The sequence below is a fragment of the Drosophila suzukii genome, chromosome 3 (assembly GCF_043229965.1).
Source record: "Drosophila suzukii chromosome 3, CBGP_Dsuzu_IsoJpt1.0, whole genome shotgun sequence".
NCBI lineage: Eukaryota > Metazoa > Arthropoda > Insecta > Diptera > Drosophilidae > Drosophila > Drosophila suzukii.
In genome coordinates, this window is record NC_092082.1 from 81,959,512 (window position 1) to 81,977,429 (window position 17,918).

At 39.4% G+C, this 17,918-nt stretch overlaps 1 protein-coding gene across 4 annotated transcripts in view; it reads left to right on the top strand.

The window, feature by feature from the left end:
- Positions 1 to 17,918, top strand: part of Tusp (WD40 superfamily protein Tusp) — a 31,229-nt gene that overhangs the window by 691 nt on the left and 12,620 nt on the right. For all 4 annotated transcript variants that reach the window (XM_065865404.2, XM_065865405.2, XM_065865402.2 and 1 more), the window contains exon 2: positions 8,503 to 8,718. In XM_065865404.2, the coding sequence (XP_065721476.2) occupies positions 8,623 to 8,718 (96 nt within the window). In that variant the 5' untranslated portion in view covers positions 8,503 to 8,622. The remainder of the gene's footprint in view (positions 1 to 8,502; positions 8,719 to 17,918) is intronic.

Sequence of the window (17,918 nt, forward strand, 5' to 3'; positions counted from 1 at the left end):
AGGAACTGAAGTGTTTAGTTTTCTTAAGAACTTAAGTTTCTAACATTTGGAGAAAAAATTCTTTGAAAATCTTGTTGAAAAAAGATATTTTAGTGAATTGAATTCGGAATTCGGAACGAATCCATATCTCAAACAATTCTAGGGTTTGGAATTTAAAAGCCTAAGCCAAGAATACAAATCTTGGTTCAAACAAGCCTTTTAACATGTGTGTAGTTAAAACATAATGTTTAACTTTCCCAAGTTAAATACAACGATAATCATCAGAAGAGACTTACAAACCATTATTGTTATTAGAGATTGTAGCCTGTTCCCTCAACTGTTAAGTGTACAGAGGGTTTGTATAAGTTAAAAATAGCGGTATCTAATATTCAAATATCTGAATCTATCAGCTTCCTCACTTGAGTTTTACCATAGTCAGTTGTAAATTCGTGTTAGGGAAGTTGGACCGTATGTGGGTGAGTTTTTGTTGTGGCCACATCAGTACAACACCTTGGGCGCCACAAAAAACTCCCTGAATTCTGGGCTAATTAAAGGTGCTTCGTTGCCTTAGTTCTTCACCTTGGTTAAACGTTTTTTTTATCAGCCATATTTGCTTGTACCACACGACTTAAATTCCCAGCGATTCGGTTACGTTTCTAGTTTCAGTTGAGTGAGCCGCCCACGCACGTTTTCGATTAATCCGCATCAAACAACCAATGACAGTGAAAATCGATCGGCATTGGCTTTCACAGTGGGTTCTCCGGTTGTGTTATGTTTTCCCTGCACTGGAAAAAAGTAGGCCGTGTTCAAAGGCCACCGATGCCCCAGGAATTTTTTTTTGTATTCTCTGATTGAATATTCAAATTTAAACTTTTAGCTTCCTACTTAAATTGCTGGTATATGAAAAATTTTCTAAGAGAGGTATGGGTTCGAATCCCACTTCTCTTTTTTGAATTATTTTGATTAGGGTATATTATTATTTTCTGTAATTGATGTACAATCTTCACATGATTACCATTTTTCCTTTATGTGCGCTAATCGAGAAAAACGACTCCGGCGGGAAAAGTTCGGCCGGAGAAAAGAGCTATCCGGAGCACACGGCTATAAAAAGGCCGTGGAAAATGCGTGCCGAAATTGAAATTCCGTTAGTTGGTCAGCCGGGGCGATAAGCATTTAAGCCACATAGCCCATAACCGTTACATTTGCATTGGGGCGACAGCTGGACGGGATGTATTGTGCACGTGTGTGTGCATGGATGTGCGGCAATTTCTCAGTTTGCATAATTTAGATACTCGCTGCCAGCGTCGACGTCGGCAGCGACTGCGGCAGCGACGCCAACGCATGACCGCCAATGTCTTTTTCTTGTTGTTTTTTTTTGTGTTCTTGGCGCTTCTCTTTGAGAAATTATTTTTAAGTTTGTGTGTGCTTGAATGCGGGGGTGTGTGTGTGTGCCAGTGAGTGTGCCAATGTGTGTTAGCGTTGCGTTGGCGCTTGGCTGCCAAGGTCATTACATTTTGTCTTATTCCGCTGCGTTTCAGCTGACCCCGCCCCCTATTTCGCAAGTACAGGCCGACATCGATAGTTTGGATAAATTTGTATTCCTAAATTTTTGAGATATATTTCTAACTCTTTCAAAAATAAAATGGGTTTTTAAAAAAATTATTAATAATCTTGCCTTTAGAATCAAGTAAAATTTCTTTAAATATTTCAAGTTTCAAATTTGTCTTGCTTTATGTACAAAAAATCTAAAAAGGTATAAATATTTGACCCCTAAAATGGTTAGATTGTTGTAATTAGTCAAAAATTTTGTAGATATCTAAAAAATTTCATCTTTCATAAAGTTGTTCATCATATAATCCTAGAACTTAAACACTAAGGTTCAAAACTAGTAATTTTTATCAAATTATTCATCAATAATTAAGATAACTGTAATGGTTTTCCCTTTCGAGTGTTTAGTTTGAACTCGATTTTATCTCCCAATATAAATACCTTATCGGTTAAGATTCACTTTTAATATTATTGTAATTTTCTATTACCTACAAGATTGCGGTTCAAACTAGAGAAGCTGGACTGTAGTCCGTCGCGATTTGCATTATATAATTCGAGCTGACGTCGGGAGGACGATGTGGCGGGTCTTTGTGGCAAGTTCAAGTGCAGTTTGCTCGATTTGCGGTTTTTTCCGAATGTTTTGCCAATATTTTCGCCATTGACAACAGGCGGCTTTGCTTTTGTTTTATTTTTCCTTTTTTTTCTTCTCGGGATTGTTATTGTTTGTGTTATTCCTTGCCTTGCCAATATCTGAATATCTGCCATGTTGATTATTTTGCATAACTGAAGCAGCAGTAGCGGCGAAATGGAAATAATGGAAAAATTGTTTATATTGCCAAGGAGAAGTAAAAACGCACCCAACAACAAGATACATTTGGGTAACTCTGTAGCGCCACTGAGGCGCACAATTTTCCTCCAACATGTTTTCCAAAAGGGAATCGAAATGGGAGTGGGAATGGGGCAGGGAATAAGAATGGAAATGGGGTTGGGGTTGGGGGTGGTTGGTTTAGGTTAGGTTAAAGTAGAAACAAATTATACGACACACACCCCCAGCTGCCCCCAAACCCCCCGGTAGAAAGTCAATAAACAAGCACGAACAATGGGAGGGCAGCCGGGGAAAATCGGGGGAAAAGAGCCCAGCGTCAGCTTTTATATGGCATTTCCCCAGTGTTTTCCCCATCGGTTTTCCACCATTAAAGCTCAGTGCACACATAGAAAGACATTCGATGTAGCCGGCGAACCCGAAGAGCTGTTTTTCCCAGCTCCCTTCTGCGTATTTGTCAATGTTGCTTTTCTTGGCTGTCATTTATTTCGTCATTTATGCAAAATTTTATTGCTTTTTCTCGTCTTCTGGTTGTTTTTCCACCTCTATCTCCACCTTCCCTTTAAAAGAGTTAAGGAAAAAGGGAGTGGTATTATTTTTTTGCCAGGAAAAACCTTACCAATTAAATGCATGCACGTCCTATTTGGTGTCGCCTCTTGTTGTTTGCCAGTTTTTAATGTTTTCTCCTTTTCAAACGCATTTCTTGTGCTTGCTGACGTGTGGCTAATTAAAGCAAATGCCCCATGGCCAGTGGCAACTGAACTCCCAGCAATTACTTTCCCCATGGGGTAACCAAAAAAAAATTGACGGGGGCTAGGTGGTCTTTGAACTTGTTTCAATCTCACTGGTTGCCTGGCATGCGGCACACAACAAAGCCGACACACATAATTAGGGGAAACTTAAAACCAAAGCCAGGATTAGATCCTTTTTCACAGCGGTGTTTACGAGCAAAATTATAGCTTAAAGGTTGGAAATTTGTATCGTAAATTACACATAAAATTGAATTGAAAGACACTTTCAAAAATGTCTTAAAAAATGATTCAATTAATGCTAAATATATGTATTGTTATGTTTTTTATTTTCCATAGTTATATTAAAAACATACTTATATCCAAATAGATTTTTAAAGGACATTTTATCATTTCAAAGAAGTAGACCTAAAAATAATATTAGTTTTCTTATTGAAGAAAAGTAACTAAAATATGAAATTAAATACAAAATCATTAGGAAATTTATTAAAAATTTCAAATAATCATTAATGATTACGTAAAGGAAATACAAACTAACCTTAATTAGCCCAAATCCATCTATTTTAATTCTCTTTAAGTAAAGATAATAATTTAGAGCTTCAATAACTCATGACGAGAAACCAAACATTTTGTTTATCACGAAATACCGTAAACAAAATTACTTCCCATATAGGAAATATCCTCACCCAAGGCTTCTGATTTACGAGTGGCCTCTATGCACTCCATATATTATATTTAACTGAAAACCAAAGGCTGGCATAAATACCCTACCGATACATGTCGTCATGTGAGCACTATATGTGGAATATTTTCCTGTGGCCAACGTCACGAAAACTTTCGAGTCGAGGGCAACGCACACACAAATTCCGAATTGGGCACAAAGTTGTTCGCTGTTCGTTCCTTCCACTCGACTTTGCCGTGTGGTTCTTGTTGTATTCGGTATTCTTGTTGCATGCAACGCTGCACTTCCATTATACCATATTATACTATACAAAAAAGTATATATGCAAAGGAGCAGCGGGCTGGGCTAGTTTCAGGCGACTCAGGCGGTTCAAGGGCATTCCCGGACCGCTGACAGCGATAAACGAGACGGGGACAAGGAAATATGAACAATATCAGCTCGTTAGGTAGATGAAAAGCATGATGAAAATGAAATAATTGCGTGCATTCAAATTCCGTCCGGTGCCCCAAGGATCAAAAGCAAATTGCCACAATTAATTCGCAGACATGATGGAGGGACATGCGCGAGGGATAAAAAAATAAATCAGGATTTTAGCGGTATTAAGTGGGGGGTGGGCTTTGGGCCAAGCCACTGGCCTGGACATAAATACACATTAAGTACACAGACAGTGGGGGGATCAAGTTAATCTCGAATATAGTGTAAATATGAGCCTGGAATTAACTTGATACAGTGTGCAGTCTATAATATAATCCTATACTAATTAACTGTGTGTTAGAGACTTCATTTAGATTATATAAATTTAAAAATTGAATGTATACAAGATAAAACAAGGAAGAACGCTATAGTCGAGTACCTCGACTATCAGATACCCGTTACTCAAAGGGAAATGGAGATATGCAAGCAGCAAAGCGAAATTAAAATGCGCCACCTACCGGCGGTAGACAGATTTAAGCGTTATGGGCGTTAGAGTGGGCGTGGCAAAATTATTTTTGAATCAATCGATAGGTATTGACGACACCAATACATTTCAGTTAAAATTTTTTATCTAGCATGCAAATTGTGGGCGTCACAGGTTTTCGCGGTTTGTGGGCGTTTAAGTAGGCGTGGCAAACTTTTTTTTAGGTCAATCGATAGGTATTGATGAGAACAATACATTTCAGTTAAAATTTTCTATCTAGCATCAAAACTGTAGGAGTTACAGTTTTGGGCGGTTTGTGGGCGTTAGAGTGGGCGTGGCAGTCTACTGAAACAAACTTGCGCTGCGTAAGAAGCTCAGGAATCTGTACGCCAAATCTCAATAGCCTAGCTCTCATAGTTTCCGAGATCTCAGCGTTCATCCGGACGGACAGACAGACGGACAGACGGACAGACGGTCAGACGGACAGACGGACAGACGGACAGACGGACATGGCTAGATCGACTCGGCTAGTGATCCTGATCAAGAATATATATACTTTATGGGGTCGGAGACGCTTCCTTCTGCCTGTTACATACTTTCCGACGAATCTAGTATACCCTTTTACTCTACGAGTAACGGGTATAACTATTCTAAATTAAAGCTTAATCCTTTGAGCATAGTCCTTGTTTATAGTCACACCAAAACAAAATCGGCTTAGAGCCATAAAATAAATTTATAGCTATAGCACAGTTTTTTACTATATATACACGCTCGGTTTAATGGCTGATGTTTATTACAGTTTTATTTATTTCAATGATTTTTACTTTTCTATTAAAGGGATTAAAATGTTTTAGTTTTTAAAACAAGAAGGTTTACTGCTAGAACCTATTTGATTTAAATTATATTCTGTGTTTCTAAGATACTTTTAAATTGTTATAAAGAAGACCCCAACCTTACATATCATATATCCATATGGCATATAAGACATAGAACCACTGTCAGAATAGTTATCGCATGCCAAAAATTATGCAAGCCCGGGAAAAGAGCAAAAGTTTTACCCCCAAAAAAGTGTTAGCAGCTACAACAAGACAAACAGCAGTTACGACTACATAATAGTTAAGCGCCTTACAGCAAACTCTGTACCATGGAGCGTATACGCAATCTAATTTCGGCAGGCTAATTGCAACAGAAAGAGACAGCCGACTAAAGTTTACTTTGTGAACAGCTATGGGTTTCCCTTCTCTGCTTCTTTCCACATAATTAACTTTTAATGGCAAAGCCGAAACAAATCCCATATATTTTAGACGCAAGTAGAATGCTTCGGGCGGATTGTTTATAAAAGAGAGAAAAGAGTAAATTGGCATAAACACAAAACAAATTGAATTCTGAATAGGAATTTGATAGATGATGGATGATGGATATTGGATTCGATTGTTTAATTGAAATATTTACACAAAGCTATTGTTGGCCTTTGAGTGCAGTAAATTGGAATCGGCAATAACAAAATGGCATTTCAAATGGATTAAGTAATCTTGTACAGAGTCATTTTTGGCTTTATTTATTCGCAAGTTTAGCTCATGGCCAAATGGTAGCCCATTACCAAGGCTGGTTGGTTGCCATTGTTGATGGTTAAATGCATATTTCATGATGTCTGGGCCAGGTTGTCGTGTCCGCCAGCACAGCTGCAACTGCAAAACCTGAGTTTTCCGCTCTAGCCAGATTGTGACTGGCATTTCGACAGCTTTTCCGACGCCGCCGCCTCAGTTATTTTCGTTACTCTGACGCGTTATGGCGACCATGAACCGCACACACGGCTAAAAAAGCGCTCAGTGTCGCATGAAAGAGCCGAAAGCGCTGGGTTTCGGTGGGTTTGGCGGATTGGAGGACCGTACCGGTGGTGGGTGGAAAATGTGCAGGCTGGCTGCCAAATGCGGCACGTTGAACAATTTAAAAGCAGCCGAACAATGGCTGTCTGGCAGAATCGCAGAGTGGCGAAAGTAACACGTTCGGAATGTGCCCCACGGTGAATGTGCAATCATTCATCTCGTGAACTACTCGAGAATGCATTCCTCCCGCTTTTGTATTTGTTTTTTTTTTTTTATTTTTTTTAACCTGCCATCCTGTCTGTCTGTCTGTGTGTTATTGAAATGGAATTCAAAGGACTCTTCAATTTATAACGAGTTGTAGTTGGCTTTTTATCAATATTTAAGCAGGCAAAGGGCAAATCCTTACCGAAAGATTCCATTAGTTGGCTTTCAGATGATGCCCGCCCTGTTGAAGGCTCGCCCCCGGGGCGTATACGCAATCAAAAATGGTATATCACATGTCAAATTCAATCAGACAAAGCGCACGACATAATTGAAGCAAATGCGTGTGTGCTTTTGTCTCTGGACGGCAAACCATTCTCCCCGTTTTCATCTCTGTGTTCCCTCAGCCGGAGGCAGTGCTTAGAAACACTGGAAAAAAGTTAAGCGAATAAGAAAATCTATTTCAAGTTGATGAAATTTGATCATTATTCCCCACAGAAAAGGTAATGATTTAAAATTACTTATAAAAGTGCCTAAAAGTATGCAACAAAAGATGTTAACTACCAAAGTTCGGAGGATTCAGTACGTTGGTATTTTTATAGCATACTTTTAGGCGCCTTTATAAGTTATTTGATTTAATCGCAATTTTAGTAAGTTTTTTTGTTATCTTTATTTTATTTTTGTCTGTGTAATGTCATCCTGCCTAGACCAAATACCGAGAACGAGAAGCCGGCTAGTCAAGCAGTCATCAAACGAGACAACAGACAGCAGCAAGCCATATCAATTATTCAAGCATAATTTGAAACATTCTCGTACTGAAGGGCTCTCCGTTGCTTTTGCTTTGCTCAGCAAGGGATTGTTTGCCTTTGCCCAGAGCTCTTAGCCCAGCAAGACTTTACTCGACTTTTTGCCTGAAAACTTTTTAAATAATTTAGATGAGTGGCGTTGCGAAAGTGATGGAGAAGTTTTGACAATCTTAACATTTGTAATATTTCGAAAACAGGCAAGCTTTGTATTGCTATTCCAACAGTTTGAAATGTTCGCAGCTTCCAAATATGATATGTGCAAATCTTTTGAAAACAATTTATAAAAAGTTTAATATTCTTTAATTATTATATTGAGCTTATGAAACTCTTCAACTTTCTTTGAAAGGCCAAGAGTAACAAAATTAACAAATTCAAACTTTGGCCACCAAGAAGCATTCGACTTCCGCATAAAGTTTTCAAAGTCTTTTCAAGTAGATGTATATATGTATGCCATTTGGCAAAAAGGATGTTTATGAGCGGCATGCGTGAGTGTGTGAGTGGGTTATCCTGGCGAATGGCAAAGTAAAGGAAGATAGGACACATCCACTTTCCCACTAATACCAATTAGTGTGCCCTGAAAAGCATGCTTCAAATTATGTCGTGTACGTGGGTGTGTGTTTTTCTTGTGAGCCAATGTATGAATGTGTGTGGTGCAATTTGTCAACCCTTGAAGGAGCACGATGAAGTTGATACCGCCTCGGGGAGGGGAGAATGGCGAGCATATGCCGGAACATCGTTCCACCCACCAATAAATCCCCGTACAAAGCAGCACATCCAATGACCCGAAAGGCAGTATGTGTGTGCTTTGGCCTGATAAGGAAGGTACCAGCAGCAGTAACCGGAATAATAATAACAACATTGGCAACACGAGTGGCAACAAAAACATCTACTCCATTTGGCTTTCATCGTAAATTAGTTATTGGCATGTTATACTAAACGATAATGAAACTCATCCCCATCCTCCTTTCTTTTTTCTCCCTCTACTTTTAGCAACATGTGTGTGGCTTAAATCGGCGTTGAGCAGCTATAGCTACATCAAAATAATAAAAAAAAAAAAAAACCACAACTTGAGGATACATAGTTAGTTGGCCTTCGCTTCTGGGCCATAAAATGCATTTACACTTCGAGCGAAACATCAACACAAAATGCGACTGCACGATACTCTCATTATCATGGATGGGAAAGGTGCCAGATGATATACCCGAGGTAAGTGCACAGTCATTAACGATTGACCAGACCATAGGCCATTAAAATGGAACTTAACAAGGCTGCACTGAGCGAAATTCAAGGGATTTAAAGGATACATAAAAAAAAACTTACAATCAGGCTTGTTGACATTTTAAGGGCCTATTTAAAGTAGCTGAATAGATATTTCTAGTAAAAACATAAGTCACATAGATTTTATTTGTAAATGTGCCTAAAAGTATGCAATTAAAGCGTTCAAACCTGGAAATAAGGTGAATTATTTTTGTTTTTTTCCACAGCATACTTTTAGACACCCTTATGTTATTTGAACTTAAGTGTAAGGTAATTTCCTGAGCCGCCATTAATTTTCTTAGTGTGTGGCAAGGCTTTTCCCTTCTCATTTTGTGCGATGGCTGTCGGTGCAATATTAATACAATAAATACTGGACAAGGTCCATTAAGCTGTCGGACACTTTAAACTGTCAGGCGAAACTATTAAGACCGACCGTTGGCCATTAGCCAGAATGGATGGTGGTCAGCTCTTAAATGGGAAAGTGGCTACTGCCTGGATATTTCATGGCATCTCTGCATAATCTAGATAATCTTCATACTCGGCCTGGATATATATTTCACACATGCCGAACTTTTTCACACCAGAAGTGCTTGGGCCCAAAAACCCCCGTTGGTTTTGGCCAACCGGCGGGAGCTATTTATACACAGGTATACACCCATTATACACCTTTTTGAAGGACGTGGCAGGTGTCGCTGTTTTAGGTCTCCCTAATGGCCACGTTGCACTCATTTTGGGCTTAAAATTGATTTTACACGCCACGTGTAAGCCAAAACTCCGGACGCCAGAAGAGGGTCCGTCTGAGTGGCCGTAACTTTTCCAATCATTATGAACTTTCAATGCCTGCACAACAAATGCCATATAATCCTTTTTATATTGAATATAAAAATCCAATCACGTCTGTCTCGGTTCTTTGGCTCCCATCTCATACACAACCGCCCCACCCTTGTGTTTTGTAGCGCAAAATTAAAGTTAAGTGAATGCGGCCCACGCAGCCTCAAGTGGATCCTCCTCCGTCTGTCTGCGGTCCTTTTCGGTTCGGGATATATGCAGGATATGCCGGATGAGTTGGATAAGTTGGATGAGTTGGTTGAGTGGGATATGTTGGCCGGGTGGAATGTGTTATGTGCTGGTTATGCTGGTTATCTCGACCTCTCCTTTGTGCCGCGGTGCACACCACTCGAGCAATAAACTCGTTTGCGATTTATTTAACAGTTTTCAATTTCGTTTTCAACACAAACGAGTGCACTTGAAACAATTTTAATTTTCCTCTGGGATCTTTATTACAAAAAAGTTTACAAAGTTTTAACTACAGTTCGCCGAGCAACAAACAAAATTGGTATATGAAGTAAATATTTACATTATTAAACACACATGTGTAGATTAAAAGTTAGTAAACCCAAAAAGATTATAATTAAATACCAGGCAAAAAGATAATTTAATGATTTTTTTTTTGTTTCCTATTAATTTGTAAATCTGTTTTTAAATTGTTTTTTTTTTAAGTTCAAAATTCTTAAATATTTTTTTGTGATTTTCAAAGTATTTTTTCCAGTGATTTGGGGAGAACGTGTTCGTGTGGCTGCGGACACGTGTCGAGGTTTGTGAGGGACGCGTGTCTATCCCATCCCCGGACCCTCATAATGCTACCCCCACTGCCCTGTGTAACCAACCCATTTCCGTTTCCAATTCCATTCCGATTGCGTTTCCATTTCTGTTGCAAGTGCGCTAAGCCACAAGCTTAATTTCTTGTTACGCCTTTGAGCAATTTACCAGCGATAAGCGGGAATTTCCACCCAATCCCAAACAAATTCGAACCCATTGGGGAGTTATACTCATTTCCATTTCCTCCCCACATAAATCATCTCAGCGAGAAAATGCGTATTAAAACAAGCGACAAAATATTCTAAAGTGATTTTTTAAGTACCCATCGCCCTCCACTCCTCATCGAAAAAGTAGTCAAATTTTTCTTGGGATCATAATATTTTAACAACTGCACCATTAATAGAATATTGATGTGGAGTGCGTCATCGTCGTCGTAGCATGTTGATTTATTGGTGTTCTGTTTGTGCACACTTTGGAGGAAAGGCAGAAGGACATGGCAAACAATGACTGGACTGCAAGGGATCCTGTGGCTCCTTCGCGTTCTTGTTCTTTTTTTCGTTCCTCTAAGGGTTGAACAACTGTCGCGGGATTTTCGCATAAATTGACGCAGCAAATTGACATGCCAGCGGACAAGGACACAAACTCAAATCATAAAATGAAATTTAATAGCCAACTTCTTGGCATATGACACACATGTCGCTTTTTCAAGGGAAATCCTTGGGTTCAACATCATAATTTCATCTCTGGTGGGTTGGGCCTTATGCAAAATTCGTAACAAATGAAATCTAATGATTATTAAGTGATGAAACGATAAGGAGAAAAGGAAACTTTCAGAAGCTTTGGGGGAGTAATATTCCTTGCAACTTCAAAGGGTTTTTCCTAAGCCATAAGTTCTAGGGATTCAAAAACACTTACAAGTGTGTCTAAAAGTATGCAACAGAAAAGGAAGGAAGTACGTTTGGATTGAAATTATAGTTTTACATGCTTTAAGACACCTTTTTAGGTGTTTCCTGAGGAAGCTTTGATAATCGAACTTATAAATAGTACATTTATTTTTGAAATTTATATGTTTCGAGTTCCCCAAGTAATATTTTAGGCCTATAAGGGTAATGCATCTTTTATATACTTGAGTGTCTACTCATTTACTTGAGTTCCCTCCATATGCTTACAAATTCTGTGAAGCCCACGAGGCATTTAAACTTCCAGCTGAAAATGGGAATATATTTTGCATATTTATGCCAAGCACAGGAGTCTGCCGTATTTTTATGAACTCGCCTCTTCTTGCAAAAACTTTTAATAATGCAAAAAGAATAACAATTTCTGCTCGAGCTGAAGCTGAAGACGCTTACTAGTGCTGCAGATGAAGCTCTGAAGCTGATGGCTTTTAGCTGGAATGGTTCACTTAGCGTAATTAACTTGGCAACTGTTGATGAAGTCGACGAACGTTGGAATTAGTGGAAAAAGCAGCGGCAGTAGCTATATCATCATTAGCAGTTGGTGGAGAGCTTAACATCATTAATATTTGCCAGTGCCACTGACACTGGACAATCCAACAGGATCCCCTTTCCCATCGCATTTTGCTGAGTTTTAATTACGGGCAGTAAAAAATAATTGAGTTCTTTTCAATCTCCGTGCGGGGGCGACAATTGAGGGACTCTGTGTGACCGTTGAAAGCTGGTCACTGACCACAAAACCACTTGAATAGCCTCTGGACAGGACCACTGGCCACTGGCTAATTATGTGCAGCAGACCATTATGCTCGCAGTCGCGCATTTTGTGCTGGCAGTGCGTGCCCTAAGTTAATTTCCACCGGATCTGGATAATGGCCAACTTCTGCTACCTTTCCACTTTTCCGCTTTTACTGCAAGACTGGAAAAGGTTTTAGGGCAGTGGTGATGAAAAGGGTACTTTAACGTATGTTAGGAATGGTCTATATAAATAAATATATAAATATATAAGAAAGGTATAATTTACAAGACTTGGTTATAAGTTTTCCTAGGTTTTTATCTTTATATGCATTTTTATCCCAAGCTGGTGAAGATTAATTTTACCAATGTAGGGCTAAAACATTAAAATAAAGTACCTAACCAACTAGATTTTTCTCCAGGACGTTATAAATCATGGTTATTTCCCCTTGGCTGTTTAAAGACTGACTGTTAAATCGTTTTCTAGGCTGCCCCAGTTGTTAATATTCCTCGTTTAATATTTAATCAGGATTTTTCATCCTAAGACCGTAGTGATTTATTGTACAAACGCAGGGTTAAATTAAGTACCTGGCCAACTAGATTTTTCCCATGATGTTATAAGGCACGGCTATTTGCATTTTGCTGTTTAAAGCCTAACTTTTGCCACCCTGAAAGTATGCAATGAAATGTTGAAAACTCATTTACGCATACACACACTTGTTCACGGAGATTTTCATCATGGGACGGCGTGCTCACGCGTAATAAATGTATTACGTGCCTGCTTGTGGTAGTGCCGCCCCAGACCCACCCCTTTACAACCACCCCCCACCCTTGCCTAGGCTTATTTAAACAGGAACAGAAACCCCCGAAAAGCATCGCATTCCCCTGGAAAACATCCGCAGGCCTGGCTGTTTGTTACGCTTGTTGAACAGGTGCCGAGTACAAGTGCCAATTTTCGTAGCTGCGCGAGTTAATTGAAAACTTTTTAATTGTTTAGGCAGCGGCAACATCTCGAAACAGACTTGGCTTAGTTTCTTAGTACTGGGCCCTGATTTACGACCAGGCTTCTGTCGTCGACAGTTTCAATTAGAAGGCACTATGGCCAAGGACATTGCCGCTGGGAAATGGAAGGGGATTCCCGATTGGCGCCGCTTTTCCTTTGTGCCATGCGATTCCAAACCATCGACCCTCGGCCACATCACATCCTTTTGCCGAAGGCGGCGCGTCTGCACTTTCGATTGTTTGTTCTTGGCTCTGAAAACTGTAATTTAATGTGCCCACAACGCTGCCACACATGTCTTGAGCGATGACTCTGGGGTACACACAGAAAAAATGTATTAAACAATATAAAAATCAATTAAACAAATTCAATAAATAATATGGAAGGGCGCCACAGAAATCTCTAGATTGGTCTTATTAAGCAGTCAAAAAGTATGCAACGGATTTCATTACGTTGTCTTTGGATTTATACCACAGATATCGTATATTGTAGCATACTTTTAGAAACTTTTTTAAAGGTGCTTTAGAGAAAACTATCTGTTTTATGTGCAATTCTTGGTATGTTCAATTTAAGTTTATCTATATCTATTTTATTTGAAGTTAATAAGCCCATACCAGAAAAAACTTTTGATAGGATAAGTACCCGTTCCTGGGCTTAGCAACCAAATTGGTTTACATAAATCTTATCCCATTTCTTGTCCTTAAAATATGTTATAATTTTAAATATTAATAAAATTTATTATATATTTTATTACACGAGTAAGTAAAACTGAATTTATTTTTGCCGTGTGTGGAGCTGCTCAATCATCCCCACTTGGCTCTTCACACTTGGGTGACGTTGTGGCTTTCAGTTGTGTCATTGATTGGTTTGTCCAGCATTTCGTTGTTTGCTGGCTTGTTTGCACTGCCTTCGATCGAGTCCTTCGTGCCAGTCCAGGAACTGCGGTTTTTGTGTTTTGTGTTTTGCGCCTCTGCCACTTGCCAACAATGGTCGGTCACAAAAGACGGGCCCACAGCAATATCCACATGTCCACACTTGGACAGCCACTCAACTGGCCAGTCGTCTCTGTCCAATTGTTGCATACGGATTCAATCAATCAATTATGCAACCGCCTGGTCATTGTTATTGCATAATCCTAGTGACGCTGGCCAGGAGTGCAGGAACCAAAGTTGGTTGTGGTCCCCAGGCCCTGATTTTGATTGGAAGGCCCCTCGACTTTGTGCAGATTTTAGTTTTCCATTTCACTTGTACGGGTACTTTTTGAAACGAGAAAAAATTGATAAATCCTTTGCTGATTCTAGGAGATTAAAATGCCTTTTTAATGAAAGAAAAATTCTAGGCTATTCAAAAGTGAAATTTCCATTCATCCTTTGTTCACGTAAAATATTATTTTGAGTAGAGTTCTTAAGAGTTTTCCTGAAAAAAATGTTTTTTTTGATTTTGAATGCTTTACATTTTTAAAGGTTTTTACTTATTTTTGACTTTTGTTAAGGAAAAGTCTTAAAATGAAAATTTAAAAATCCCAAGTCTGCCTTAGCAGTTAAAATTTCCTTTTATAAAGAGTGAAAAATAAATATTTTTTTCGAATTGTGTTGCTCTTGTACGTTTTAATTAATTATTTTTTTGTTGGTGTATAAATCGTTTTACTGGAGGCTTTCATGTAATATGAGAATGGATTCTGGATATGAACATGTCAGCGACGCTCATGCTCCATTTGTCAACTCCCACAGGCAGCATTTGGCTGCCTTTCACAGAGAAAACTCATTTCGCTTTGTCTCGCCTGAATTTCGCTCATTTTCCATCTGTTTTTCAAGCCAACACCAACCCAAACCATTTCCAACCCCCCTCTTATTTTTCCTGCGAAATGTAACAAAAGATGAGTTGCACTTGGGCATGCTAAAATGCGTTATTAAGTGCATAAATATGCAATGCTCAACCTTTTGCACTCTGCACCACCCTCGTGTGGCACCACTTGGCACCACCCATCACCGCCATTACCACCCACCGCCCACCTGTCTAACAATGGGGGCTTCAGGTGGGTCCTCGTGAGTGGTTGGGGGATGCCGGTTATGGGGACATGTGAGAAGAGCTTTTGAAATTTAATAAAATGCAAATTCAAATGCAGAAACCAGTGAGCCAGACATGTGCCACACATGCCACGCCCCTTGTTCCCATTGTGAGGCGGGGTCCCCAATGTGAGTCGGCACCCCCCTTATCCGCAGCCTCTGCCGTACGCTAATGAGTTGAGTTTTGTCTCCAAACACACAAAAACAGAGGGTATGTATTATGTGCAGTTGGAGCCGAAAGGATGCACTGAAGCGATTGCCCCCCACCAAATTGTGGTAATGGCGAATGCAGGGGGGTCATGCAGCTCCCTTAAAACCGATAAGTCTGTCTGGGGATACAGTTAAGTCTATTAAATATAATATATACTAAAAATAAGTATTGGAAAGTATTCGATTTTTAGATTTCAAAAGATTTTTATAATTTAAGACAATAATGTCCTATAAAACATCTCTGCAAATGGTCGATAAGTACTCCTCTAATTTCTAATTTGTTTTCTGGATTTGGGCAATAAAAAGGTATAATATACTTTATTTAACTAGCATGCTGTAAGTTTCCCAATTTAAAAAGCTTTAAAGTTTATTTTCTCATTTAAGAGCCTTATACAACTGTTCCAATAAGTACCACACCCCCATATTTACTCGCATTAACTGAAATACCATGCATTTAAAATATTTGTTCGTAAGCTTTCAGCTCGGAAACGTGTTGTATTTTTAATTATTTTAAATGCGAGCACATGTGTAAGTCGACTTTAGGCATCTCCTCCGGCGGTGGTGGCAAAAAAAATGTATAAAAAAACATACAAGAAAAAAAATCGATATCGCTTTTTGGGCTGGCATTAAAAAGGATCAAAGGTGGAGCACGTGCGCAGGGCCAGGAGGCGAATAAGGCTATATCGCATTGGACCGACTATATCCTGTGTATACACTTGTAAGCCATAGGAACCGAACCATTTCCCGCACACCCATAAAAGTTGCCAGTTGCCAGTCAGCCAGTCCCATTCCCATTGCCATTGGCATTGTCTGGTCGTCCTGGTCGGTGGATATTTCCTTGGCTTTGAAAGGCTGAAGGGGTGAATGGGTGGTGCGATGAGACCTTAAGCAACCTTCCTTGAAAAACCCCATATCCCATTCCCTTCAAACCCCTAACCATTCGAGGCTTTCACACCTACATGTGCTCGGCACAAGTGGCAAAATGTTGTTACGTGAGCATTAAACCATATTTTAAGTTATTAAGTTATTGACAAAAGCTCACGTCACCCCTTGTGGCAATGGGTTGTGTAGGATTGGGTTGGGTTCGGTTGCCCTGGGATGTGGTATGTGGCATGTGGCATTGGGATTGGGCTTAGGATTGGATTGGGTTGGGTGCGCACGGCTTGCCTTGGATTGAGTCGAGTCCATGTGGCCCGGTGCTTGGAGGCGGACGACACTTGTGCGCTGCTTATCCATATTGTTTACAGTGCCACGCCTTGTTGCACAAGCACACTTACGGGCACTGAGAATAATGTCTTGAGATAAAGAAGATGTTCCTAGAGATTATTAAAAAGTTATCTACTTATTTAATTCTTAAGTTATATTTTTATCAATTATTTTAACATTTGTTTCGCAGAGGAGTTAATATTGAACCTTCTTTTAAACAAAAATTAGTTTCTTAAGTATTGAAGACATGGATTGTAAGACTAAAGTCCTATAAAAAATTGTTTTCTTTTCGAATATCAACTGGTACCTATTTAAATTTAAATAAAAGTATGTATTGTATCTTAAATGTATATGGATTGTAAACTTAAGTCCTATAAAAAATTGTTTTGCTCTCGAATATCAACTGGTACCTATTTAAATTTAAATAATAATATATATTTTATAATTTTATGCTGTTTTAATTTAATAAGGTCGACAACTTTATAAGATAAACTAGTACCATTCTAAATAAAAACCAACATCTACCATTTTCTTTGATTTATTTATTATATCTTTTATTTCCTCAGTGTGTACAACACGATTACGCTTGTGTATACACTCGTATAATTCCTGAATTATATGTCTGAGCATAAAAAAAACTTTTGTAAGCATTGGCACGCATAAAAGAGATTCTCAATTCCGCACAAGATGGTCCCACGCGCCGGATTCTCCTCCAAACTGCTAAAGTTTTTTTTTGCATCTGTGGGAAACGCGGCAAGTGCTGCCAGTATTATTAAATTTCAGTTGTAAATTAAACATAAATATTGTTGGGTAAGCCCGGAGCCCTAGGGTGCAGGCTCTCTCCACTGCGGTAAAAGTGTATCCAATCTGCGAAGCTCTCCAACTCCCCGGTGCAGTCATTCATTCACTCACATGTCCTTTGTGCCGGACATTCCTGGTCCTCCATCCTGTCCCCCCTCCCAGGTGGAAGCCATTATCCCGCTACGGTTTCATCTTGGTCCTCCTGTGGCTGTGACATTTTTACTGTCCCTCGCCTGCAGTTGCAGACTCTCAGGTAGCATTACGTATTTTGTATTTTATATTTCGTATTTTGTACTTCTTGCCATCTGCAAACGACATGGAACAAAGAACCAAATGGCATTGCAGCCGCAGGACGACTGTCACAGGGATATGTAGCTACAGCCAGCCGGAAATTGAAATAAAAGTTATTAGATTTCTTTGACAACCGCTGGGCGAAAAGAGTTATATGCATGTGGGTTGGGGAAACCGAAGCCTTATGAAACATTTTAAACGCTTAAAGGTTTATTTGCTCTATGGCACTCTTGATTTCTCGCCTCTCGAACTCGGAAAGTTATATGTGTGTTTGCCTTTTTGCAATTTTGC